Source organism: Crinia signifera, chromosome 12 (genome assembly GCF_055691185.1).
Source record: "Crinia signifera chromosome 12, ASM5569118v1, whole genome shotgun sequence".
Taxonomy (NCBI): domain Eukaryota; kingdom Metazoa; phylum Chordata; class Amphibia; order Anura; family Myobatrachidae; genus Crinia; species Crinia signifera.
In genome coordinates this window covers 56319464-56345661 of record NC_139228.1, presented here as the reverse complement: position 1 = coordinate 56345661, position 26198 = coordinate 56319464, and the positions used below count along the sequence as shown (strand labels likewise).

Below are 26198 nucleotides of genomic sequence, written 5' to 3'. Positions count from 1 at the left end.
CTGGGCCCGGCCTACCACACATTTATCTAGATGAAATAGTTACTACGGGGAGTAGTCAGGATGAGGAGGAGCCCCCAGTAGCCTTTTGGGCACAGATGTATGGGGCATCATTAGCCAGTGTTAGATCATTGGTGTCTTCTGCTGTGGACTGTCCTAGAGAGTGTCACAGACGTCTCACCCATAACCCCAATCTGTATTATCTGACCTGAACATTCAGGGTGAAGAATAAAGGCGCACAGGTAACTATACGTGACAAATTATCTCCGGACACTCCCAGCAACAAGGACTGGAAACACAAACACAACGGTGGCAGCAGCAGCACTGCCAGGTCAATGGCGAGCCGGCTGTGCGTACAGCTCCCTGGTTACAGCTCACAACAGTGAAACCCCAGCTAGCTCCACACAACTCACAAGACTCAGGCTCCAAACCCACAAGTGCGACATGTGAGCAATGTCAGGCATAATCGGCTTCCCGAGACTAGCTCGTGAGGCCCGACCAGCCGAGGCCAGAATAGTCAGGAGGCAGAAAAAAAGTGTTACTTGTGAATCCACCCGCTTATTACCAATTCCAGTGGTCACCAGACCTGAGTTGTTCTCTGTCTGTAGAGGATAAGGAAATGCCGGCTGGAATTGTGTGTGTGCGCATGTTCATTTTTAGAACTGAAAACATATAATATTATTATCCTAAAATAGGTTTAAATAAGCATATGTCAGAGAGCGCAAAAGGAACATAAACACCCCACACAGACGGTCAATTTAAAAGAAAGCACAAAAAATAAAACCCCAAAAAGATGTACTTGCAATAGATCACGCAGACGCATCAGATACAACGGAACTTTCCTCTCTTCACATGGGACACAGTCGTCAAGTCGACACAATTAAGGTCAACATACATTGGGTTGAGCGCTGAAGGTCAACAGGCCTTAGGTCGACACAGACAAAAGGTTGACATGCCTAAGGTAGACACATGCATTAGGTTGACATTGGGGAAGATCCACATGGGGTTTCCACTTTGTTTTGAGCCGACATGTGCCGACAGGCGGTATGTCATGCCCTATCATCTACTAGGGCATGGAGGGAGAATAAAATAGTGTGCCGAGCGCAGCGAGACACCGTGCCCAAAGCATGGTGATCACAGCAAGTCATGCGAGGGGATAAGGTGCACCAATATGGTGTCCATGTCAACTATGTCGACATTTGAGTAAAAAAACTTGAAAAACCCATGTCAACCTTTTGACTTTGAACCTTCCTAATGTCAACCTAATGCATGTGTTGACCTTAGGCATGTCAACTTTTTATCAGTGTCGACCTAAGGCCTGTTGACCTTCAGTGGTCGACCCAATGTATGTCAACCTAAATTTGGTTGACCCAGTGACCCATACCCCTCCACATTCCCAGCAGAAGATTATAATTGTAGAACTGTACTAATTACATGCACTAATTTTTCAGCCAATAAAAACAGGCCTGATGATGACCATCGGTCAAAAATCCACTATCCAATTACAACCTGCTTTTGTCAGCCGAAAAAGTCAGATTTCTGGACGATAACACATGGCATCCGGCATAAGTATCCAGACCCATGTGTTGTCGCGATAAAAAACGGACTGTTACTTTAAAAGCAGTTTTGCCAGGATCCACAGCCGTTTCGGCGGACATGCCCCCTTTCACCGTTCGGAGGACATTGAATCCTGTCTGCAGAATAACACAAGAGCAAAACAAACTTTTTCCAACTTTCAGGACATTTTGGCCAATTCAACTTAAGCTATTCGCTCTCCAACTGCCGTAAAACATCCAGACAGTCGGAAAACATGTGGATCGGCAATAACTCACCAATCCACCTGTATTTAGTTGAAAACTGACGTGGGTTCCACAATTTAGCCCCCATTTCCAACAATGCAGATCCAACTTTTAAAAAGTTGAACTTATCTGCATGTGGGTAAAACTGACGAAACGGCTGAAATTGAATAGGTGTGTGCCAATATTACCGACTGTCGGAAATATTGGCACACCTTGAATACTGGGGTAAATTACGAACGCCTCTAAAAGTTAAAAGATGTGAAGTTGCTCATAGCAACCAATCAGATTATTTCGGATCATTTCTTTATTGCAGCGTAGAAAAATACTGAATTAAATTGGTTGCTAAGATGCAGTAGAGAAATGATACAAAGAATCTGATTCGTTGCTACAGGCAACTTCATCTCTTTTCACTTTTAGAAGCTTTAATAAATTTCCCCCGGAGAGTCCTATGGGAGATGCTGCTACTATCAGGTGCTGTGGTTCAAGAGAGTTCGGGAACCTCTGGTGTACAGGTATGGCAGGGTTTGGGGTCTGGTGAGTCCGCCTTATTATAGCAGGGGGAACGGTTTCTTTTCTGTCTGACATTTTTCTCTGAAATGGAGAGGACTCTCACGCGTCCCTATATACACGCAGAGGACTCTCACGCGTCCCTATACCCACATCAAGCATGTTGTTCTCATTATCTTTATGGCCGCCCTGGAGAAGGCGGCATGTATGGACAGAAATGGATCTCCGGCATATGACATCTGTGCCTCTGATAAGTAGCGCTGATAATATTAATATTTATTCCATGCGCTCACCACTCCTACGTATGTGACCACATTGCTTAAGTTAAAGATACAGAGCTTAGCACTCACCAGTACATACAATTCTTGGTCATATTAATCAGTACATGACAACTTGCCGGTCATCACCAAGGGACCCATCTTCCTGCAAGTCCTAATGATCACCCAGAATGAATAACCAGGTAATTGCCATCACATAAGCATTAAATGTAAGGTATGGGCTATACCCGATGGTATAGATCAACGTTTCAGCAAGGTTTATCGTCCATAGGCCAAAAGCAATAGCCTCCGTGCTGGATGCCAGCCAAACTAGGTTTTTTCATAGGGGCAATGGCATGTTTTTTCCTTGTATATGATTGCAATTTTAAAAAAACTCATAGTTTGGCTATTACATTATACAAACCAATTTTCCCTTACATACTTTGGCAGGAGATGGTCCAATTAGTTTGCCCTTTAGGGTTAATGTATTAGGATTGGTTTAGGTCACAGGTTTTATGGTTTGGTGGTTAGGGGTGGGGTATTAGGTTTAGTTAAGCAGTTAGGGGTGGGGTATTAGGTTTAGTTAAGCAGTTAGGGGTGGGGTATTAGGGTTAGTCTAGCAGTTAGGGGTGGGGTATTAGGGTTAGTCTAGCAGTTAGGGGTGGGGTATTAGGGTTAGTCTAGCAGTTAGGGGTGGGGTATTAGGGTTAGTCTAGCAGTTAGGTGTGGGGTATTAGGGTTAGTCTAGCAGTTAGGTGTGGGGTATTAGGTTTAGTCTAGCAGTTAGGGGTGGGGTATTAGGTTTAGTCTAGCAGTTAGGGTGGGGTATTAGGTTTAGTCTAGCAGTTAGGGGTGGGGTATTAGGTTTAGTTTAGCAGTTAGGGGTGGGGTATTAGGGTTAGTTTAGCAGTTAGGGGTGGGGTATTAGGGTTAGTTTAGCAGTTAGGGGTGGGGTATTAGGGTTAGTTTAGCAGTTAGGGGTGGGGTATTAGGGTTAGTTTAGCAGTTATACAGTTTGAGTTCTGTGCAGCACTGGGGACCCGTTGTGGCACCACATAAATAACAGTTAATCCAGGGTGACCACTTCTGGGAGTCATGTGACCACTGTTCTAATCATGTGGGAGTGGTTCAAGTGTCTCGTCCATCACAAGGTTTATATCATTTTCCTCTCCTACCAAGATCGTTACTATCCTGGCAAATAATCAGTTTATGAATAGCAATGAAGCACAGTGGGCACCACTGAATTTTGACAATTTAAATAAACACAAAGCTAGAAGTAAATCATTTGCTTAGATGGCACACGGAGGTGGTGAGCTGGAACGTGAGAAAAGCTGGCTGTTTGGACTGACAAACACTTTTTGTGGCGCATCCAGTTGGATTATGTAGCTTTACATGGCAAAACCTGATCTGTTTGGACACGAGGTGTGCAAAAACATCACTTTAGATGGGAGATTGGGCATAAAACAAACAAACAATTGAATTGCACCTTAAGGTTAAACAACGGAGGGACACACAAGATTATTGTGCTGTGCATAGGGCATTAGTTAGCCCTAATCTGGGCAGTACTGATGATGTATTGGTTAGCATCACAAAACTGAGGTCATGGGTGTGATTCCCACAATGGCCCTAACTGTGTGGAGTTTGTATATTCTCCCCATACTTACGTGGGTTTCCTCCAGGTACTCCGGTTTCCTCTCACAAACCCAAAAATATACTAGTAGGTTATTTGGCTCCTAACAAAATTAACCCTAGAATGTCTGTGTGTGCGTGTACATGTGGTAGGGAATATAGATTGTAAGCTCCACTGGGGCAGGGACCGATGTGAGTGTTCAAATATCTCTGTGAAGCGCTGCGGAATGTGTGTGCACTATATAAGAAAATGATAATAAATGCATACATAAATAATCTGGCCCTGTGTACCTGGAAACCATGACAAACTTTCTCTTTCCATCCACTGGCCTTAAATGGAGAACAAGGGTGGGATAACAGGAATGTTACATGGGCCCAGCCTGTTCCTAAGTAACAAGTAATCAGATATCTTACAGGAAGTGGGTCTCATTGGAACAATAGTGCACTGTGCAAAACATTCTCTCCTACACAAACAAACATGTATCTTCCATTTACACACTCGCTGGTCACATCCATTACTGAACGGAGATCAGCCCTCACCCGGACCTCCACACGCGTCCTCGAAGAATCGCTCCGTCACTTTAGACCCCTCTATTGTGACTCCAATCCCCACATTCAGAGACCCGCCCCCCAACAACAAACCCCTGACCAAAGGCGGCATCCTACTGTCACTGAATGCAGTTTACCAGGTACATTGGTTCACAGCCCAATTCATTTCAGATAGAGGAGTTCATAGTAGGCCCTTATGTTACAAGTCTTTGCAGCAGGTGTTATTCTGTACCAGATGACAAAGCATTGTCGCCCCTATCTGTTTTCCTGTTACCCAGTATACAACAGTGCACATGGTATAACCATGTAGCCCTCCAGCACCACTGCATAACCTTGTTACATGGTACACAACGCTCACCACAGAACCTCGGCACCCACACACACAGTATTTATTATTTATCAACAGTTATTTTATTAAATACAAACATAATGATGCACTATACAATGAACTTGCACGTCATTCACATGGTCAATGGAATGCAACATTCTGTAGCCCAGTATACAGAAACAACCACCTCTCTGTAACCCCATCACCCTGCCCCCCCACCTCTGTAACCCCATCACCCACCTCTCTCCCCCACCTCTCTGCAACCCCGTCACCCTCTCTCTCTCTGCAACCCCATCACCCCCTCTCTTTACAACCCCGCCACCCCCTCACCTCTCTGTAACCCCATCACCTCTACCTCGTCGTCTCCCCTCTCACTCACCTCTCTATGTAACCCCATCCCCACTCACCTCTCTCGGTAACCCCGTCACCCCCACGCACCTCTCGGTAACCCCGTCGCCCCCACGCACCTCTCGGTAACGCCGTCACCACCCTCCTCTCTCTCTGTAACGCCGTCACCACCCTCCTCTCTCTCTGTAACGCCGTCACCACCCTCCTCTCTCTCTGTAACGCCGTCACCACCCTCCTCTCTCTCTGTAACGCCGTCACCACCCTCCTCTCTCTCTGTAACGCCGTCACCACCCTCCTCTCTCTCTGTAACGCCGTCACCACCCTCCTCTCTCGGTAACGCCGTCACCACCCTCCTCTCTCGGTAACGCCGTCACCACCCTCCTCTCTCGGTAACGCCTTCACCACCCTCCTCTCTCGGTAACGCCGTCACCCCCCTCCTCTCTCGGTAACGCCGTCACCCCCCTCCTCTCTCGGTAACGCCGTCACCCCCCTCCTCTCTCGGTAACGCCGTCACCACCCTCCTCTCTCGGTAACGCCGTCACCCCCCTCCTCTCTCGGTAACGCCGTCACCACCCTCCTCTCTCGGTAACGCCGTCACCCCCCTCCTCTCTCGGTAACGCCGTCACCACCCTCCTCTCTCGGTAACGCCGTCACCACCCTCCTCTCTCGGTAACGCCGTCACCCCCCTCCTCTCTCGGTAACGCCGTCACCCCCCTCCTCTCTCGGTAACGCCGTCACCCCCCTCCTCTCTCGGTAACGCCGTCACCACCCTCCTCTCTCGGTAACGCCGTCACCCCCCTCCTCTCTCGGTAACGCCGTCACCACCCTCCTCTCTCTCTGTAACAGTCACCACCCTACTCTCTCTGTAACGCCGTCACCCCCTCTACCACTCCTCTCTGTAACCCAGTCACCCCCTCTCTCCCCCACCTCTCTGTAACCCCGTCACCTCTGCTCTTCCCCACCTCTCACTGTAACGGTCACCCCCTCTCCTCTCTCTGTAACCCCGTTACCCCCTCTCTCCCCCACTTCTCTGTAACCCTGTCACCCCCTCTCTCTGTAAACTCATCACCCCCCCCTCTCCCCCACCTTTCTCTGTAACCCCGTCACCCCTTCTCATCTCTCTCTGTAACCCAGTCACCCTCTCTCTCTGTAACCCCATCACGCCCTCTTTCCACCTGTAACCCCATGACCCCCTCACCTTTCTCTGTAACCCCATCACCCCGTCTCTGTGTAACCCAATGACCCCCCTCTCTGTAATCCTATCACCCCCTCTCTCTCCCACCTCTCTCTGTAACCCTGTCACCCCCTCTCTCCCACCTCTCACTGAAATCACATCACCCCCCTCTCTCTGTAACCACATCACTCCCTCTCTCCCCAGCATCACCCGGAATGGAGGACACCCGCCCTGTCTCACCCTTTCCTCCGCGCACACTCCGTTCTTCACAAATCCATTCTTCAGCGCCCCATTCTCCGCCTTACATTCCCCGTTCATAGTGGGCTTGGGGCTGTAACGGTGCCCCCCGGGGGCCCCTCCGGAGCTGTAGCGCGGCATCTCCGGCCTGTCTCTCCTGTCACTGCCGCCACGCCCAGCTGCCCGATACCGGAACTCAGCGCCACCCGCTCCGCCAATCACAGGCTCTTACATCATGGGCGGAGCCCGGCTTAAACATCTACCTGTAGCCAATCAGAGGGGCGAGAAGGCGGAGCATAGAAGGGAGCGACGGCGAAAACGTCACATCTGGTAAACCCTACAGAAACTGCACGTGTGTGAACCATAGTAACCTATGGGCGGGGACTATGTACACTAGCGGGAACGCCCCTTCTGTGACAACTGTGAACTGTGCAGTCAGTGTAGGATCATCAGGATGACACATACAGTAGTCAGTCTGTCATATACAAGGCAGCATGGGTGGTGTAATGGGCTAACATAGGAGTTGTGTGGGTGGGGGTCACACACATTTATCTGGTATTTTAGGTTTAGAAAATAAAACCATATGAAACAAAAATACAGGTAAATACAATATTAACGTAAGCAAAGTGTTGAAAAATGTGTGTGTGTGTGTGTGTGTGTGTGTGTGTGTGTCTCTCGAGACCACAGATGCTAATCTGCCCCAACACGGATATGCTGTCAGTCGTGTGTGTGTGTGTGTGTGTGTGTGTGTCTCTCGAGACCACAGATGCTAATCTGCCCCAACACGGATATGCTGTCAGTCGTGTGTGTGTGTGTGTGTGTGTGTGTGTCTCTCTCGAGACCATAGATGCTAATCTGCCCCAACACGGATATGCTGTCGGTCGTGTGTGTGTGTGTGTGTGTGTGTGTGTGTCTCGAGACCACAGATGCTAATCTGCCCCAACACGGATATGCTGTCAGTCGTGTGTGTGTGTGTGTGTGTGTGTGTCTCTCGAGACCACAGATGCTAATCTGCCCCAACACGGATATGCTGTCGGTCGTGTGTGTGTGTGTCTCGAGACCACAGATGCTAATCTGCCCCAACACGGATATGCTGTCAGTCGTGTGTGTGTGTGTGTGTGTGTGTGTCTCTCTCGAGACCACAGATGCTAATCTGCCCCAACACGGATATGCTGTCAGTCGTGTGTGTGTGTGTGTGTGTCTGTCTCGAGACCACAGATGCTAATCTGCCCCAACACGGATATGCTGTCAGTCAGGAATAGGGCGTCTTGGGGGGGGGGCTATTCTGGTAACTGGTTCACTCCTTCTGGCAAATTCCTTCTCAAATGGACAAAACCATGTGCACTGCAGGGGGGCAGATGTAAAATGTGCAGAGAGAATTAGATTTGGGTGAGTTATTTTGTTTCTGTGTAGGGTAAATACTGTGTGAATTATTTTTAACTGCAATATAAATCTCACTTTGACGTAAAACCCCACCCAAATCGAACTCTCTCTGCACAAGTAACATCTACCCCACCTGCAGTGCACATGGTTTTGTCATTATAGGAAGGAATTTGTCAGGAGTGAACCAGAATAAACCCCTTGGGCAGGAACGCGTGCTTAGTTCCCATGATATGCGAATGAAATGGGAATACATACCATGAAATGAAGCTTTAAATTACATTTCTCAGCACTGATCCTGAGGAATGTGCCCTGAATCTGGAGGATAATTTGCAACTGTCTCTGAAGTTACAAACAGGTCTGTGGAGCTGGGAAGTAGTACTATAGAGGAGCTACAGCAGGGGCCTATGTACTTAGCCTTGGATTGAGGGAAATGGAGAGTGATAAAGTACCAGTCAACCAGCTCCTGTCATTTTTCAAACACAGCGAAACGGCAGCTCTGGTAGATCATATGTGCACTAAGCACAGGGCAAGGCCACCTAGTATGGCGAGTCCAGTCCCCGCGATGCGTTTGTGAAATATTTGTAGTTGCATCGCAGCAATGCGTAGCTATGGTAGCCCAGCTGCGAAAGGCGTGGTGGCTCACAGCGTCTGTGTGATGACATGCAGCTGCTGCAAAACGCCTCCAAAATGGTCTCGATTGTACCAATCGCGCCCACCCAACACCATGCCACGCCCCCAGAATGTGAACGCAGTTTAACAACTCGCACATTCGCTATGCGGCAATTGCGCAGAACTGCTAAATTCAGCAAATGACATTCACTGCCGATTTAGGCCCTTTGTACAATCTGTTGCAATGCTTGAAGCTAGTCATCCGTCACTTGGTGGTGATGGACTTTTCTCAATGGGAATGCGTAATAAACGTTATCTTAGAGACCAACGCCCTTTATAAAACGTCATTAAAATCCTCAGTTCCATCTCATTTATCTTCATAATTGGAAGTGCTAAGATGAGGTGTCGTATATTGTACCTGTTCCCTACAGCGCCCACAACTAATAATCTATGCGGACTTTGGAATATGTGTTTTATTAATCCAAAAAGGTTTATTTCCTGGACCATAGAAGTCGTCAGCTGAGAAGGGTGGATCTAGTAATTACTGGTACATCTGTTAACTATGGTGTAATCATATTTATATTGGAATTGGGAAGATGTGAGCTCATCGGGTTATCTGCAGCGGTTCAGTAGATTTGCATGGTCATATCAACAGTGACATGGACTGTGGCGTACTCGTACCCTATTATCTGACTTCAATGCGGCTCTAGTACAGAGGTCAGACCTGGCAAGCTCTCTACCTGAAGGCCCAGCGTTTCTGAAGGACCTTCACCCACCTACCAGTATCCAGAGCTGGCATCACATGACTTCCCTAAAACCGCTTGGGAACGCCTGCATTTTCCGTGACACTCTCAGTAAAGACTGGGTGACACCCACAAATGCCGTCTTCCTGTCAAGGACTTATCGTTGGATGGCCTTGTGCATGCGCAGTCTATCGATTATCGCCCGGCCTGCGAATGTACAGGGCAGCGATCAGGGCTGATTAACCCCCCAAAAAATGCATGGTTCTGATGGACTGGCAAGTTTTCACCCATGATGTTTCATTGATTTAAGTCATTGCCCATTCTGCCCAGTGCGATCCTATGTAGTGCGCCTTCAGTGGCACATCACCTAGATCCATTGTGGTTGGGATGAATATTGCTGAGACTCATCCAAAATGGCTGCCACATTCCTGTATTATGTTCATGGTCCATGCAAAACTAAACCTGCTCATGTAGGTGTTACTACTTGTTAAGCTCCTTGATTCCTATTGGAGAAGGAGTATTACATAAATAAAATTATTATTCTTACAAAGAGAAACTGCAGCTGCCCTAGGGCTGGTGCAAATTTATATGGTGCGGGCAAAGGTAGTGCCTAAGGACATGTAACCCCTAGCAATGAGCCTGTAACCCCTGACAATGAGCAAGAAACCCCTGGCAACGAGAATGCAATGCCTGGCAACAAGCAAAAATTCCGGTACTTGTGTATTATCTGGGCACCCGTTTTTTTCATTGCATGCCACTACTTAAGGCATGCAATGCGATGCAATGCAATGCAATGTGATTTTTCATTGTAAAGACCCGATTTTTAATTGTATAGTCACCCATGGGTGATTTCATACCCCCACTATCCAACTACGCATGGAGTTGATTTTATATAGTGTGGTGAGCGCACGCTGATTACTTTACATGTATTCTGCATCCGCTCGCTGCGCTCGCCACACTATATAAAATCAACTCCATGCGTAGTTGGATAGTGGGGGTATGAAATCACCCATGAGTGACTATACAATTAAAAATCTGGTCTTTACAATGAAAAATCACATTGCATTGCATACCTTAAGTAGTGCGATGCAATACAATGAAAAAATCGGGCGCCCAGATATTACACAAGTACCAAAATTCCCTTGTAACGAGCATGTATGTAAAGAAAAAAAAAAAAAAAATTATATATATATATATATATATATATATATATATATATATATCACCCAGTTGTAGAATGGCGCCTTAAATTAATAAAAGTCCATAAATATGGCGGTCCAATCTCCAGTGAAGCACTCAAAGCAGTTCTTTCGATATCTTTATTTTCAGAAAGTTGTTCCAGACACAAATAAAGATGTACAGAAACGTCCCAACGCGTTTCGTCTTAAAAAGACTTCATCAGGAGAACAGTTTTGTGTCTTCAATTTAATACCGATTTCCAACAAGCAATGGAAATTTTGGGGAGGTGCCTCCTCCAATTGGAGTCCTTTTATAGGACTATCTTAGATCCGTTAGCCTTCACAGAATTCTAGGCCGCGGGTACTCAATTACTGATGGTGAGTATGCTTAAGTATAAATAACCCAGTGACTTTAATATCCACTTAAATTTCCTTCCCTGCCAGTACTTTAATGAGTTATTACAACTTGTCAGATCCAATAGTTGAAATAGGTAACAGCATATCCAAAATATGCAGCTGCAAACCAATGGGTCTTTTTCAAAAATCACTGTGTCCTGCAGGGAAGGTGCAACAAGGTCACAGTGATTTTAGATTGGTGACATTAGATTACTGCCAACATTCCAGTCATCTTGTTTAACGCTATATAAAGTGTGTGCATGCAAGTGCCGTGCAATATCATTTTTGGCCACAAGATGACCCCACACCAGTACTGGCAGAAGTTTGGATCTTAAACGGTTATTAAATTACCTATTGGGAGAAAGTAAAAAACAGACCCCTAGGGGGTCTATTTACTAAAATGAGAGATGCTGCCTTAGCAACCAATCAGGTTTTTAGCTATTATCTTCTAGAAAACAGGTTCTCAATGTCGGTCCCCACACAGTGCATGTTTTGCAGGTCTCCTCACAGAATCAAGTGAAATAATTAGCTCCACCTGTGGATCTTTTAAAATGTGTCAATGAGTACACCCGTCGGGTGACCTGGAAAATGTGAACTGTGTGGGGTCCTGAGGACCGAGTTTGAGAACCACTGTTCTTGGAAGTGCTATATAAATGTGTATAATCTGATTTCTTGCAACAGGCAACACCTGCACTTCAGAAAACCCGCATGTTAGTAATTGCAAGCTATAGCTATGGTTACTGCTTATGAAAGTGGGAAGCTAACATTTATTTTCCAAGGCCAAACCGAGACTTTCTAGTGCCAGTTTCACCAAACTTTATTTAAAAGTGACAAATTAGATAATGAGTGTGGTACTGAAGACCTACAGTGTCTATGTGGATGCTTTTTTCAGTGTTATGGGTCAAATCTCATATGTTTGGTAATATGGAACCACCGTCAGTATGAATGTATACCATTGTGGGCTCGCTGCACTTCAAGCTAGGTGCATCACTGCCACAAGTGTCTGGTTTCCTTATCTGCACCAGAGGGCTCCCTCTAGTAGTGACTATGGGATTAGCAAAGCAAAGGGCAGCTGTCCTAATATGAGCTGCCCTTTGCAATGTCCACACATCCCTGGACTTATCCCTCTGCACATGTCAGGTCCCTCATACAGTGCTGCGGAAAGAAGCGGAAAGACTTCAATAGGGTAACGTACCGTTCACAACTGAGCCCTGCCGGAGGGGCCTAAGTCAATTCAGAAATGCGTTAAAACCCAGAAAACCGGGTTTTACCTTATTTATTCTGAAACGCAGAAGCTAATAGGAAGAAAGCATGTCTTATAAATCAGAGAAACGACCCCATTGGCTAATTAAAAATAAACAGATTTATTTTAATTTGTGGGGGGAATAAACTGCTCCAACCCTCATTCTCCACATAGATTCAGCTCTCCTGTGTTGTTCTCACGCGTTTTGCCAGAGAACTTTCTCTCCCTTCAGCCTCCAGCACATCATTGTCCTCACTGTGGTAAGAGTCTCCCTTGATGGCTGGGTCACCATTACCACTCGTGTCCTCCCTCTCTGGGAAGTGTCCCCCCTCCGATAGGACCTGTCTTACAGTCATATTAATCCTGGATGTTTGGAGATATGTTTCGCAGACCTCCCAGTCTTCGGGGCAACACGGCTCAATGAGAGGACTGTCGCCTGAATCCTCACATGGTGGAGGCACAGATAAACTGGGGGGTAAGACACCTCCTCCGGGATGGTGGAGAATCCGTGGAACGGCGTGGTACAGCAGCCGGCTGGGGCCAGACATGACCATGATGTCACCACTGTTCATCATCATTGCGGTGGGCGCCAAATCTCTGCTCAGCCCCCCCAGGAGGAAAATACTGGACTGTCCAAAGCTGCAGCAACAGCAAACAAGGAATTACTGAGAGGAAAGTACAACAAATGCAAACAAAGACTCTATCTATCTGCTGCCCCCACCCTATGGAATGCCCTTCCACGCACAATAAGACTCCCCTCTAGCCTCCAATATTTCAAGTGTTCCCTGAAAACTCACCTCTTCAGGCAAGCCTATCATATTTAAGTTCCACACGCATAACCCTCTGAGGCACTTATGTATTATATAGCTTCCCTTCTGGACTTTCAACTTGGTGGCACTGCTATGCTATTACTGGTGCCTGTCCTTGTGTTTCCCTCCTATATCTCTATAGATTGTAAGCTTGCAGCTGGGCCCTCTTACCTCCAAGTCTGTCTGTTACCCAGTTTGTGTTATCACTGTCTACAATTGTAAGGTGCAACAGAATCTGCTGCGCTATATAAGACACTGTAAATAAATAAATAATCATACATTTGTGATCCAAAAACTGGGAATCTGGTGTAAATGGGGAAAGGGGTCAATCCTATTCTCTGCTATGTTTTTACAGGCGGTTTTACAGTACCGCCGGCCCGCGGATTTGTGTTTGTAGCCCAGTAGCCAAAATCTGTAAATTGGCTAATAACGGGAGTTTGGATGCTGTTGTCGGCATTTACACCCCGTGGTAACGACACCTTGCACCCTTGGTGTGGACTGACCCCTAAGCGTTGATCCATCTATTACAGTTTAGAGAATGAGTCGTCAGATATGTGTTGTGGATTTACTGCAGATTACCAGCTTTCAGGATTGGTCCTGAGTCATGTGTCAGCGAGCAAATTAGCAGCGGATGTGCAAAAATATAATAATGCTGCTGCACCTGGAAATGCACTGGGTCACCACCGACAGCTTTGCGGACCCAAGCAACTGGTCACAGAACCCTGAATAATAGATTACCTATAATACCTATGGTGTAGAGCAGTGGTTCTCAACTTCAGTCCTCAAGTGCACATTTTCCAGGTCATCTGGCAGCTGCTCTCATTACTCACTGACACATGGTGGAGCTAATTATTTCACTTGTGATTCTGTGTGGAGACCTGGAAAATGTTCACTGTTGGGGGTTCTTGAGGACTGAGTTTGAGGACCACTGGTGTAGACTATACAGCAGAATTGAGACACCGACGCCATCACGTCGTCTTAATACGAGATTGTTGACAAGACATGCCCAGAAAACTATTGCGACATGTCTATATATTTTACCGCTACTCACCGTAACCGCCCACAATGGCGGCATCGCTAAGGTAACATGGTGCGTGCGCAATGCGGTTATATATAATAATGGTACAGAATATGGAGAGTTAAAAGCGCTTGAGCATGGTATGTGTGGGAAATAAAAGGTGATACATAATAAAATGTGCTTTGCCGTTTTTTGAATAAAATGTTTACAGCTCTTAGTGAGCAGTTTTGGGGGTCCGAGCCGTGTGAGTCTTCCGGCACTATAGTGAAGAACCTAGGAACCTATCCTTGACAAAGAGAGTGAAACTCTCGAAATGTGTTGGCAGCCCGGGGAGCTGATACCGCATACACCGCCGAAACCGGAAGCCGCTACACCCGAACTTCCAGGTCACGGACGGCTGGCGTGTGGAGATCGGAAACGAGCGCCACGTGGAGAAGACAGAAGGCCAGAAGACCTAGGTAAGTGTAGGGACAGACAGGGCATCCTAGGTTCTTCACTATAGTGCCGGAAGACTCACACGGCTCGGACCCCCAAAACTGCTCACATAGGGCTAGATTCTCTAAGCTTCAAAAGTGATAAAATGGAGAGTGATAAACAGCCAGCCAATCAGCTCCTACCTGCTATGTCACAGACTGTGTTTGAAAAAAGTCAGACAGGAGCTGATTGGCTGGCTGTTTATCACTTTTGAAGCTTAGAGAATCTGGTCCTAAGAGCTGTAAACATTTTATTCAAAAACGGCAAAGCACATTTTATTATGTATCACCTTTTATTTCCCACACATACCGTGCTCAAGCGCTTTTAATTGCTCATCTCAGTAAATATCAGCAGAGTGCACCGATCTGAATCAGGAGGAATTAAATTTGGCGCAGCGCCCAGCTGCACGCACATCGGGCACTTATTGTTATGAGTGTCACTGACAGACAAACACTGGGGACAAATGGGGAACAAACAGACACACAGATAAATTGAACTAGCAAGATGTAATGTGCTTTCACTGGGAGCAACAATGCTCAGGATGGAGTTACTAACAAAACCATGAACTTCCTAACCAGGAAGAATTCCCTCTGTGTTCAAGTGTAAAAGTGAGATGAAACTGACACACTTGAACCGCAGGCAGGCTGGAAGTAAATCACGGGATGGAGTCTGGATTGGAAGCACTTACTCTGCAGGAGGGAACAGCAGAGCCCAGTGCCCAAGATCAATCCAGACACCTGCTCTCAGATGGTATTAGAGCTAAACCTCTGTATGTGGTATCTGAGCTGACACACTGGCTCTGAAGATGAAGATAGCAGAGTGCAGCGTCCAGAACCAGACCAGAAACCAATACACATAAGTGACAGAGCTCAGTCTCTGGAGGAAGATGACAATCCTTTCCAAATCCTGCTCCACTCCCCTGTACTGGCCAGATGGAAAAACCAGCACAGAAAAGAGAAGCTAGGAATAAACAGAGACTGAACTTACAATATTGCTACTAGGTGTTGCAATCCAGTGAGGGAAACCCGTCACTGACTCAATCACCTATATTGTAGCAATGGCAATACAATTCTAACACAGGCTAACAGGTACAATACACAGCAGAACTCTGGCATACAAATTCAGCAGCAACATCCTGCTCTCTTAATGAGCCTTATAAAGGGAGTGCTGCTGCAGACATCAGGGAGTGTGCCCTGCCCAGTTGCCATGGTGATCCAGGGAGGCGTCCTCTCCCTTTTTAGAGCCACGCCCCCGTGTCATGCTGCCTTTGGGTTGCTCTGACAACCTGGCCTGTAACACTTATAGAAGTGCCGATATCGCACGTTTTCCCTTGAACCGTTTGCAGCAGGTTGAGACACTAGCATAACTAGGGCAGCAGGAGATGCCATGCAGCCACCACGAACCACCCCAAAGCCGTCCGGTCACGTCTCCATCGTCCGTCCTGCAGCCATCGGAGACCGCGTTGCCAACCGCCCAATGCTGCCCACCACGTCACTTAGACTTTGGTCTTTATTTCCAGAAGGTGACGTTAAGTCCTTGCAATTTAGCGACCTAAGCTGAATCAGGCCCTATACTGACTGATTCATCCTGCACGAGACAGAGGTTTCCGTCTAGTGGTGACACCGAGCTGTACAGTACAGTGCACGGATCATGGTAACAGTGAGGGGATTGTTACTCCAGGATACTCACCTGAAAGAGAAGAGGGGGCTCTGGTGATCCAGCTCAGACTCATCTGCGTGGATCCCTAAGGACGAGTCCATACGATAATAGTTAAGAATAGCAGCCTCTGCCTTGAAGATGGGGAAGCCACAAGCCACTGCCACACTGCGGGAAAGCTCTGCCAACTCCAAGGGGAAGGGGCTGTGATTCTCCTCATGGTATCGCTGCAGGGAGAGAGAGACAATACTGTAACAGGTGTGGCAGAAGTCAGGGAAGGGTTCATATTTGTGCGGGTCACAGACCTATAATCCTCATTTCATGCACTGAGCTTTGTAGACACAGTAATTGTGACGCGGTCCCACAGCAAGGAACAAGTGCCCCGTTACCTTTGTGTCCCAGTTGTAGTGGAAGCCAAGTGTCACCCAGCGGAGTTTTTCCAGCAAAGTTTTCTCGCTTCGTCTCTGGGAGGATTTTCTCCTGTTTGATAAAAAAGAACCATAAATTCACTGTCAGGTTCTGTGAGACCCACGTCCAGCCACCAAGATGCCAGTGACTGGTCCTCTTACCGGAGCTGGCTGTGGCTGCTGGACCACAGGTCAGAGGTACTGTCCAGACCCATGTGCAGGTCCAGGTTACAGACGTTGGGTTTTCTGGGATAGAGCTTCAGACACTGCCGCACCCAGCGATGCTGCCAACCGGGAAGAAACGGGTTCTCAATGAACAGGAAACCTGGAGAGGGATCAGTCAAAGTAGAGAGGTTGTGTCGGGCGGACGGTGAAGGGATCAGACATAAAAGCTGCCTGTATTGTGCATTGGGGGAAAACCCCTCTCACCATACAACTTATAGGGCGGTATTCAATGAGGCTGATTCACCATGTTTTTATGGCGATTTTGTGCTGTAAGGCGAATTTTTGACTAAAACGGTGAATCACCCTATTCAATGACCAGATGGCGAATACATTTCAAGGTTTTTTTCGCCATGATTCACCGAGTAGCAATCGCTATCTTTTTATGGTGAAGTGGAATGTGAACTTTTAAAATAAAGTGTTTTTTTTTTTACAATTGGTGTCAAAAAATCAGGAATTTTATTCTGAGGAGGGGCATGCTATTTTTATTCATGTGCTGTAAGCACATGAATATATATTTCATTTAAAAAATATATATATATTTTTTTTTTTTTACACAGAGCAGCCAGCAGGGGAACAGAGCCGAGCCGCTCATTAGATATTCATATATTCACTTCACCCGATCATTACATATGTATGATCGGGTGTAGTGAATATACCCGGTCCCCTGCTGGCACCCCCGGGGGGGCAGCCTGTGCTGCCTGGCACCCGGGGAGCCCACCTCCCCCCCACAAACGTTCTGGGCAGGCAGGGAGACTTCCATCTCCCTGCCTGCCACCGTCCTCAGGCTCACTGCGGCGTCCGCCGCAGGAGCTCAAATTCGCCGGTCAGGGGCAGCGAGCCCCTGACTCGTTGAATACTGGAGCCGGCGAGCCTCCGGAACGCGGCGGGCAATGGCGAATGTGCAGCGAATCCTAAACAGGATTCGCTGCACGCCGTCAGTATTCTCATTGAATACTGCCCATAGTCATTATGGATGAGGTTCTTGTCCAGTCACATCAGTTACAAGCAGATGGACAGGCCGAGATATTTTATGTTTTGGTTGTGGAATCCAGGCACTGAGAATGCCGGTAGTCAGAAGACCGACCCTGGCATCCCAAAGGCCAGTTTTAGAGTAGGTGTTCTAATCTTCTCCCCTCTTTTCCCTGTACCTAGTACCTGAGAAGCACCAGCTGCATGTACCGGTATTGGTACATCATTATAGCTGCAGGACAATACACAAGCACGGTACCTGGGGAACCCTCCAGCTGGTAGGCTCTCCACCGGTGCAATGGCTGCAAACCGACTCTGCCCGCATCCTGATCACTGAGTGCGCCAACCCTCAGCTCTGCACCCTTCACCTGGAAGGGAAAGGATAAAGCGTGTCAGCACAAGGTCATGGGCAGCTAGTAATCTATATGGTATACGGTCAGTAGGTCTACAGCAACTAGGTTGACAAGCATTGGGTCGACACCATTAGGTCGACAGGCAACAAGGTCGACATGGGTCAAGGTCGACATGCGGTTTTTCAGTTATTTTAGCTGACGTGCCGACAGGCGGTATTTCATGCCCTACCATCCACTAGGGCATGGTGGGAGAATAAAATAGTGTGCTGAGTGTAGCGAGGCACCGTACCCGAAGCATAGCGAGCGATGCAGTGCACTTCAAACTGTGTCCATGTTGACTGTGTCGAAATTAGGGTAAAAAAACTGTGAAAAACCCCATGTTGACCTTTTGACTGTGGACCTAATGTCCTGTCGACCTAGACTCATGTCGACCTAGTTGTTGTAGACCAAACGATCCACACCCATCTATATGCAGGCCTGTTACGCCTTCAGTCCTAATGGAGAAAAGCGCTATTGTTAATATATTACTATAAACATGTGCTACTATGGGAATCTAAGCCTATGATATAAACTCTGCGGAAGCTGCTGCACAGTCAGTGGGCAGCCGAGAGGACAGGACCGGGATAATGGGCGAGCGCCATGGAATAATAAGTAATCGAGCAACTATTATAGCCGACAATTCCCCAATCAGTGTATAGAATTATCTGGTGCCTGTATGGGGTGCGGATTATTAGATAGACAGTCAATAGGTGTACACCAAAAGGTCAACATGGTTAAAGTCAGCAGGGTCAAAATGTAAACGATAAAAAAGTGGACGCATTTTCTTTTTTGTCATGTTGACATGTACCCTTGCTTCGGGCTTTGTGCCTCACAGTGTTCGGCACACTATTGTATTATCCCTCTGTGCCCACATGGATGGTGAAGTAAGTACGCGCCGGGGAAAAAAAATCATGAAAAACTCAGGTTGGCCTAGTCATGTGTCTACCTTTTTTGAAGTTGACATTTTCACCTGTCGATCTATTGCATGTTAGCCTTTGACCCTGTCAACCTCTATAGACTATTGACAGCCTATAGATCTATCAACCGGAACCAGTCCGGTGTTATGGTTAGCATTACCGCCTCACAATCCCACCACGGTCCAACTGTGTGGAGTTTGTATGTTCTCCCCAGACTTAGCCGCCACTGGTGGTACATTTTTCCGTTTTGACGTGAAAGTCGCATGCCATCGCATACCATATTTAGTGGTATGCGATGCGATGGGCGCCGTGATAATACACAAGTTCCGTTTTTTTCCCTGAAGGAGAGGGTCAGGTAGGCAACCATGATATACCACAGACAGTCCCCACAGAGACATTGCGGGGCCAGGTACTGAGCTGAGGTACTCTGGTGTTAGTACATAGACCCCAAATCCTGAGCGACGAGATCGCCATGATACCAATCGGGCAATAACGGTCGGCGCGACTGCTGTCGGTCGATGTGGCTGCAGTGTGGAGGTGCGCGTGGCCAGTCACCCTCAGCGCAATTACTACGGCTCCCACCAGGGTTGCTATGGGTTACTGCCCCTCCCCCCTCCCACTGCACGCAGACACAGTCGGACCGGTGCTGACCCTGGGCTCCTCCGGCCGGAACTCTATCACCCCGGACAGGTCACAGGGCGGGTTCCGTCTCCTGTAGTAACGGAAAATCTTCCGAAACGCGTCTTCCCCCTGTTCCAGCACGGAGGCCGCCATCTTCCCGGCCTCTCCCTGGGCGGCGCCATCTTACTCTCTTTCCGTACAGCGTGACGTCAACACTGCGCTGCCAGCCAGAGGTCAGGCTGCAAGATGGCCGCGTCCGCACAGCGGCTGTACCAGTTGTTCGTGGCCCGTGTGCCCTGGGCTCTGTCCCACAGTGAGTATGCCAAGCTGCGCTCTGAAGGGGACAGGGATGGGATGACAAAGACTAATGATGGGGACAGTGGCTGGGGGTGGAGAAATGATGGGGACAGAGACATGATGGGGACAGTGGCTGGGGATATGGTGACGTAGGCATGATGGAACAGTGGCTGGGGATGGAGACATGGTGGGGATGGAATCATGCTGAGGACAGTGGCTGGGGGTGGAGAAATAATGGGGACAGAAACTGGGGATGGAGACAGTGGCTGGGGATATGGTGACGTAGGCATGATGGGACAGTGTCTGGGGATGGAGACATGGTGGGGATGGAATCATGCTGAGGACAGTGGCTGGGGGTGGAGACATGATGGGGACAGATACTCTGGATGCAGACATGATGGGGACAGTGGCTGGGGATGGAAACATGATGGGGAGGGCACAAAGGTTGGGGACAGGTAGATATGGAGTGGGGACACAACAGTGAGGATGGAGATACTGGGGATGGGAGCGGAGACGGGGCAAACAGACAAGGAGCACTGATTATGGTTGGAGAGGAAGAAAGGCAGGGGGTTCAGAGACCAGCATGAAATCAGAATCAGCGTTATTGGCCAGGTATACTTGCGTATACTAGGAATTTGATTTGGATTGCTGTGCAACAGCCGGTTAGGTAACAGTGAAACAAAGACAGTACAGATATTCATAACACATACAGGTATACGCTAGATGTATCCTGGGGATTGCTGAGCTGCACAGTGCCTAGGCAGATATCAGCGGCACCACTGGCCGCTGCAGCAGCCAGGTAGGTAACAAATAAGCAAAGACAGTACAGTTATCATACAGGGAGCACATGCCCACCTAGCTGCACAGTGCTTAGGCAGCCATCAGCTGCGCCATTGGTCATTGCAACAGCCGGGTAGGTAACAAATATGCCGAGACAGTACAGTTATAGGTTGCTATGCAGTGTACGAAACAGGGGAGACACAGGGTTACATATGGCTGAGTGGCACAGTTTCTAGGCAGTCCTACTGCGGCGCCATCTTGGTCATACTGCAGCTGGGGGGAGCCAGCATGCAGGGAGTGGTGGGGGATAGTCAGAAAGAGGTTGTGAGACCGGGGGAGGGGAATGCATCCTTCCGACCTTTTCATACCCCCACTATCCATGTTGACGTGGAGTTAATTTTATAAAGTGTGGAAAGCAGACTCAGAATACATGTTAAGTAATCCGCGTCCCCTCGTGAGGCTCGCTGCGCTTGCCACACTTTATAAAACCAACTCCACGCCGACGTGGATAGTGGGGGTATGAAAAGGTGGGGGTTTGCTAAATTGCATTGCACACAATAAAATCGCATGCAATTTGTATGCAATGTGATCCGATCCACAAGGTGATCTGGAAAACATGGACCGTTGGTAGATCTCGAGGACCAGTTTGGCCACCCCTGACATACAGTAGGCTTCCATAACAGGTGAGGCATGGGGATAACAGGACATTGTAGGCAGGGCGCTGGTGTAACAGGACATTGTAGGCAGGGCGCGGGTGTAACAGGACATTGTAGGCAGGGCGCGGGTGTAACGGGACATTGTAGGCAGGGCACGGGTGTAACAAGACATTGTAGGCAGGGCGCGGGTGTAACAGGACATTGTAGGCAGGGCGCGGGTGTAACAGGACATTGTAGGCAGGGCGCGGGTGTAACAGGACATTGTAGGCAGGGCGCGGGTGTAACAGGACATTGTAGGCAGGGCGCGGGTGTAACAGGACATTGTAGGCAGGGCGCTGGTGTAACAGGACATTGTAGGCAGGGCGCTGGTGTAACAGGACATTGTAGGCAGGGCGCTGGTGTAACAGGACATTGTAGGCAGGGCGCTGTTGTAATAGGACATTGTAGGCAGGGCACTGTTGTAATAGGACATTGTAGGCAGGGCGCGGGTGTAACGGGACATTGTAGGCAGGGCGCGGGTGTAACGGGACATTGTAGGCAGGGCGCTGGTGTAACAGGACATTGTAGGCAGGGCGCTGGTGTAACAGGACATTGTAGGCAGGGCGCTGGTGTAACAGGATATTGTAGGCAGGGCGCTGGTGTAACAGGACATTGTAGGCAGGGCGCGGGTGTAACAGGACATTGTGGGCAGGGCGCGGGTGTAACAGGAAATTGTGGGCGAGTCGCTGGTGAAACAGGACATTGTAGGCAAGGTGGGGGTGTTACGGAATGTGGGCAAGGGACGGGCATAACAGGTCATTGTAGGCGGGGCGCATGTGTACCAGGACGTGTAGGTGGGTCGCAGGCGTAACAGAACATCTCTATTTGTTTTCCCTCTATCAGGGGAGCTGAGGAACTACTTCACGCAGTTTGGGAAAGTGACAAAATGTGAGCTTGTATATGTAAGTATGGGAGACCCTCTATTATTTATTTATTTATTTACAGTTTCTTAAATAGAGCAGCAGATTCCGTTGCGCTTTACAATATTTAACAGTGATAAAACAAACTGGATAACAACAGACAGACTTAGAGGTAGGAGGGCCCTGCTGCAAGCTTACAATCTTTAGGGACATAGGAGGGAAACACAAGGACAACACTCTATAATTATCTAGTGATCTGGAATGCTCTTGTGGTGCTTTCCTGGCAGCCTGTCCCTGGCCACTGAATAGACCGTTGTGTAGGTTACCATATGCAGTATGTATAGAGTACAATATTTTAATTCTGCTTAGTGTATAGCATTAGTCGCTCATACAAATTCACCAGAGCCCTTGTGTAAGGTGAGGCTGACACTGCTGTGTAGTGTAGATCTATACAATTGTATTATTTATATCGCACACATATTCCGCAGCGCTTTATAGAGAATATTTGAACATTCACATCAGTCCCTCTCCAGTGGAGCTTACACTTTATATTCATTACCACATACACACACACACACACACACACACACACACACACATTCTAGGGTTCATTTTGTTGGGAGCCAATTAGCCTACCAGTATATTTTAGCATTGTGGGAGGAAACCAGAGTACCGGGAGGAAACCCATGCAAGCACAGAGAGAACATATAAACTTAACCCACTTAGGGCCATGATGGGAATTTAACCCATGACCTCAGCGATGTGAGGCAGTACTGCTAACCATTACACCGTCTGTGCAGCCCATTTATACACTTGTGTATTAATATCTAGAATAAGAACACTGGCTTCCACAAGGGCTACGGCTGGGTGGCGTTTTCCTCTGAAGAAGGGATACAGAAGGCTCTACAAGAAGATCACCACGTTCTGGAGGGCAATAAGGTAAATGTGCTCCCCCCTGACCTACTGAGCCCTCTGCTGAACCTGTTATGAATGGGTCACTGAGTAGGATCTGACTGGTTCTCTGCCTGCAGTCAGTAAGCTTACTGACATGTAGTCTAGTGGTAATGCTTACATAGATACCTGGACATATTATAGGTGTAGTACTAGTAGAATAACCCCTTCAGTGGAAATCCCGAGAATTTTCCGGGCTGTGCCTCAGTGTCCAGTCTGGTAAGCCTGGAAAATTCTCGGGAATGCCACTGTTTAGAGCCGGCCAGCACTGCCAATCACTGAACTCAGGCAGCTTCAGCGCTGCCTGGCTCCCTCACATTTGCCGCACCTCCCTCTCCCCTCCAGGTTTTCTTTTGAAGTCCCCGGCGCCAGCCTATGACAAAGTGTTCATTCTAGCCCCCAGCATCTTTCAAAACTTGTGCGGTGCCTCTTCCATGCCTGGGGTGTTACTACCTGCACAGAGTGGTCTGTACTTCAGCACTACAACAGAGACAACCTAGGCAGAGAAGAGGAACTGCGCGGGTTTTGAAAGATGGCAGGTGCTAGATTGAACACTAGATAAGAAGCAGTTGTCCCACCTGGTCTGCCAGAAACGTGTATATGTACACAAAAGCGTTATTTTTGTCAGGAGTTAAGCTACCATATTAGTTTGAGTCTGGGGGGGAATTCCATGCAAGTACAAAGAGAATATAGAAACTCCACACAGTAAAGATGGGTACAATAAATAATAATTGTGTTAACGGTATGGTTCAGTGTGTACGCACTATATTGTTAACGATGTAAGCTCCTGTTGATTGTTAACCTTGATTATCTGAATATGCAGTGAAATCTGAAGATGGTCAGTGTTGCTCCCAGTGATGTATAGTGTGCAAGGGGCGTTAGTGCTGTGGTGGGCATTGAACCCATAACATCAGTGCTGTGAGGCAAATTTGTATCAATACAGAGTGACATAACTAGACACCCCTATTGTCTATTTATGGCTTATGGCGGAGGGTGTTCTCACACTGGGCCAGATGCACTAAATTTCAAAAGTGATAAAATTGAGAGTGAGAAACAACCAGCTCCTGACTGACATTTTTCAAACACTGTCTGTGACATGGCAGGTAGGAGCTGATTGGCTGGCTGATTATCACTCTACATCTTATCACTTTTGAAGCTTAGTGCATCTGGCCCACCTACAGCTCCTGCTTGAGGGTAATTCTATCTCATCAGAAGTCTGCAGTTATGTCAGATGTTCTTTCATCCCAGATAACACTCCCACAAGTGACCAGTAGAGGTCCTTGCTTATCAATGTGTAGATGCTGTAATCCCTACAATCGTTAGTGTATTATCATGGCGCCCACTAGGCTATTCTGCGTAGCAAAATCAGATTGCATTGAAAGTGCCGATGCTCCTATGTAATGTATTCAGTGCTCTTTTATTTATATTGTATAGGGTGTACAGTGCCATCAGGTATACAATAATGACATAGGCTGGCCATACACGTCCCGATGCGTGCTTTGTGGTGCGCGCTCCCGCGGCACCTCATCGCACAGTACAAAAAGTATGTGCTGCACATACTTGCTTTACATACTTTTTGTACTTGCTTTTTATCACATTGCATGCAGAAGGCATGCAATGCGATGGATGCTATTTAAGCCCACAACGCACGCCCGCATCGGGACGTGTATGGGCGGCAATACAAGCGTGGCGGAACGTGTCCTCCGACCTTTTAACACCCCTACTATCCATGTCGGCGTGGAGTTAATTTTATATAGTGTGGCGAGTACAGCGAGGGGATGTGGAATACAAGTAAATAATCTGCGGGGCGTGGTGGCTCACCACACTATATAAAATCAACTCCACGCCGACGTGGATAGTGTATGAAAAGGTTGGAGGATGCGTTCCGCTGTGCTCACCATGCTTCGGGGTGCTCAATTGCTAATTGTACAGATGCAATGCGATTCCCCGGGGCTAAGAACAGTGAATAAATTACATAGGAAAACGCATCACACACCCATTACAATGGCCGATGCGATTTTCCTGCGGCGCCGTGATAATACACAAGTACCAAGAAAGATCCTCGATTAGGAATGGCTTTATCTTGGGTAGATAATAAAGGTTTCATTGGAATAGCTTATTTTATATAGTGTGGCTTAACTCATCAGGCTGCAGGGCTTTTACCGTTCCTAAGCAGAGTATGAAAAAGTGCCCCCCCCCCACCCCCCACACACAAAAAAAACCCCATGGAACTAATGTCAACCTAGATGTGTTTGTCAGTCAAAATGTTACCTGTAGGGAATTTAATTCCACAAACTCGCCCCCTTTGCAGAGAAATGGTGGTATATAAATATTAAGACAGTCTTGTTTTACTTTGCAGCTGGAGATACGGCCGATGAAGAAGAAGGAATAATATTGTGGATAATGTAGGAATTTTATTTGTTGTACAGACTGAAAAAAAATTAAATAAAAACAGAACATAAAACTTTCAAACTCCTGTTTTCTGGAATATGACAGAACCAAGTTATGGCTGTGGACTTGTAACGCTTACATGGGTGAGAGAACACAAACGGACCTGCAGGTCACAACCCACAATGTCAGTTAGCAGCAAGTCTGGCACTTGCAGCTATATAGGTCACAGATACAACGCCCAGGTCGGTGTTATTACATATAAGCAGTAGCGTAACTGTGCTAATGGTCGTGTGTAAAGTCTCCGGACAGCTTCCGTGCAGTAACAATTCATGATGCACCAGTCTGTAGAATGTACAGGG

The 26198-nt window shown here is 47.6% G+C and overlaps 3 protein-coding genes across 3 annotated transcripts in view; 1 reads left to right on the top strand and 2 right to left on the bottom strand.

The window, feature by feature from the left end:
* The window catches only part of SPTLC2 (serine palmitoyltransferase long chain base subunit 2), a 33239-nt gene extending 26181 nt beyond the window's left edge, over positions 1-7058 (bottom strand). The window contains exon 1 of the mRNA XM_083166946.1: positions 6829-7058. Coding sequence (XP_083023072.1) covers positions 6829-6966 — 138 coding nt within the window. The 5' untranslated portion in view covers positions 6967-7058. The remainder of the gene's footprint in view (positions 1-6828) is intronic.
* Positions 7059-10865: 3807 nt separating this feature from the next.
* On the bottom strand, positions 10866-20066 carry ALKBH1 (alkB homolog 1, histone H2A dioxygenase). Its single transcript, XM_083166958.1, has 6 exons — positions 19896-20066; positions 18195-18303; positions 16904-17066; positions 16724-16814; positions 16368-16561; positions 10866-13016 (listed from the first exon to the last, which is right to left on the bottom strand). Exons 1-6 carry the CDS (start codon positions 20016-20018, stop codon positions 12554-12556), a joined length of 1143 nt encoding a protein of 380 aa, XP_083023084.1. The 5' UTR covers positions 20019-20066; the 3' UTR covers positions 10866-12553.
* On the top strand, positions 19890-26198 carry SLIRP (SRA stem-loop interacting RNA binding protein). Its single transcript, XM_083166962.1, has 4 exons — positions 19890-20178; positions 22481-22539; positions 23329-23436; positions 25808-26198. The coding sequence occupies exons 1-4, from the start codon at positions 20112-20114 to the stop codon at positions 25838-25840; spliced, it is 267 nt and encodes an 88-aa protein (XP_083023088.1). The 5' UTR covers positions 19890-20111; the 3' UTR covers positions 25841-26198.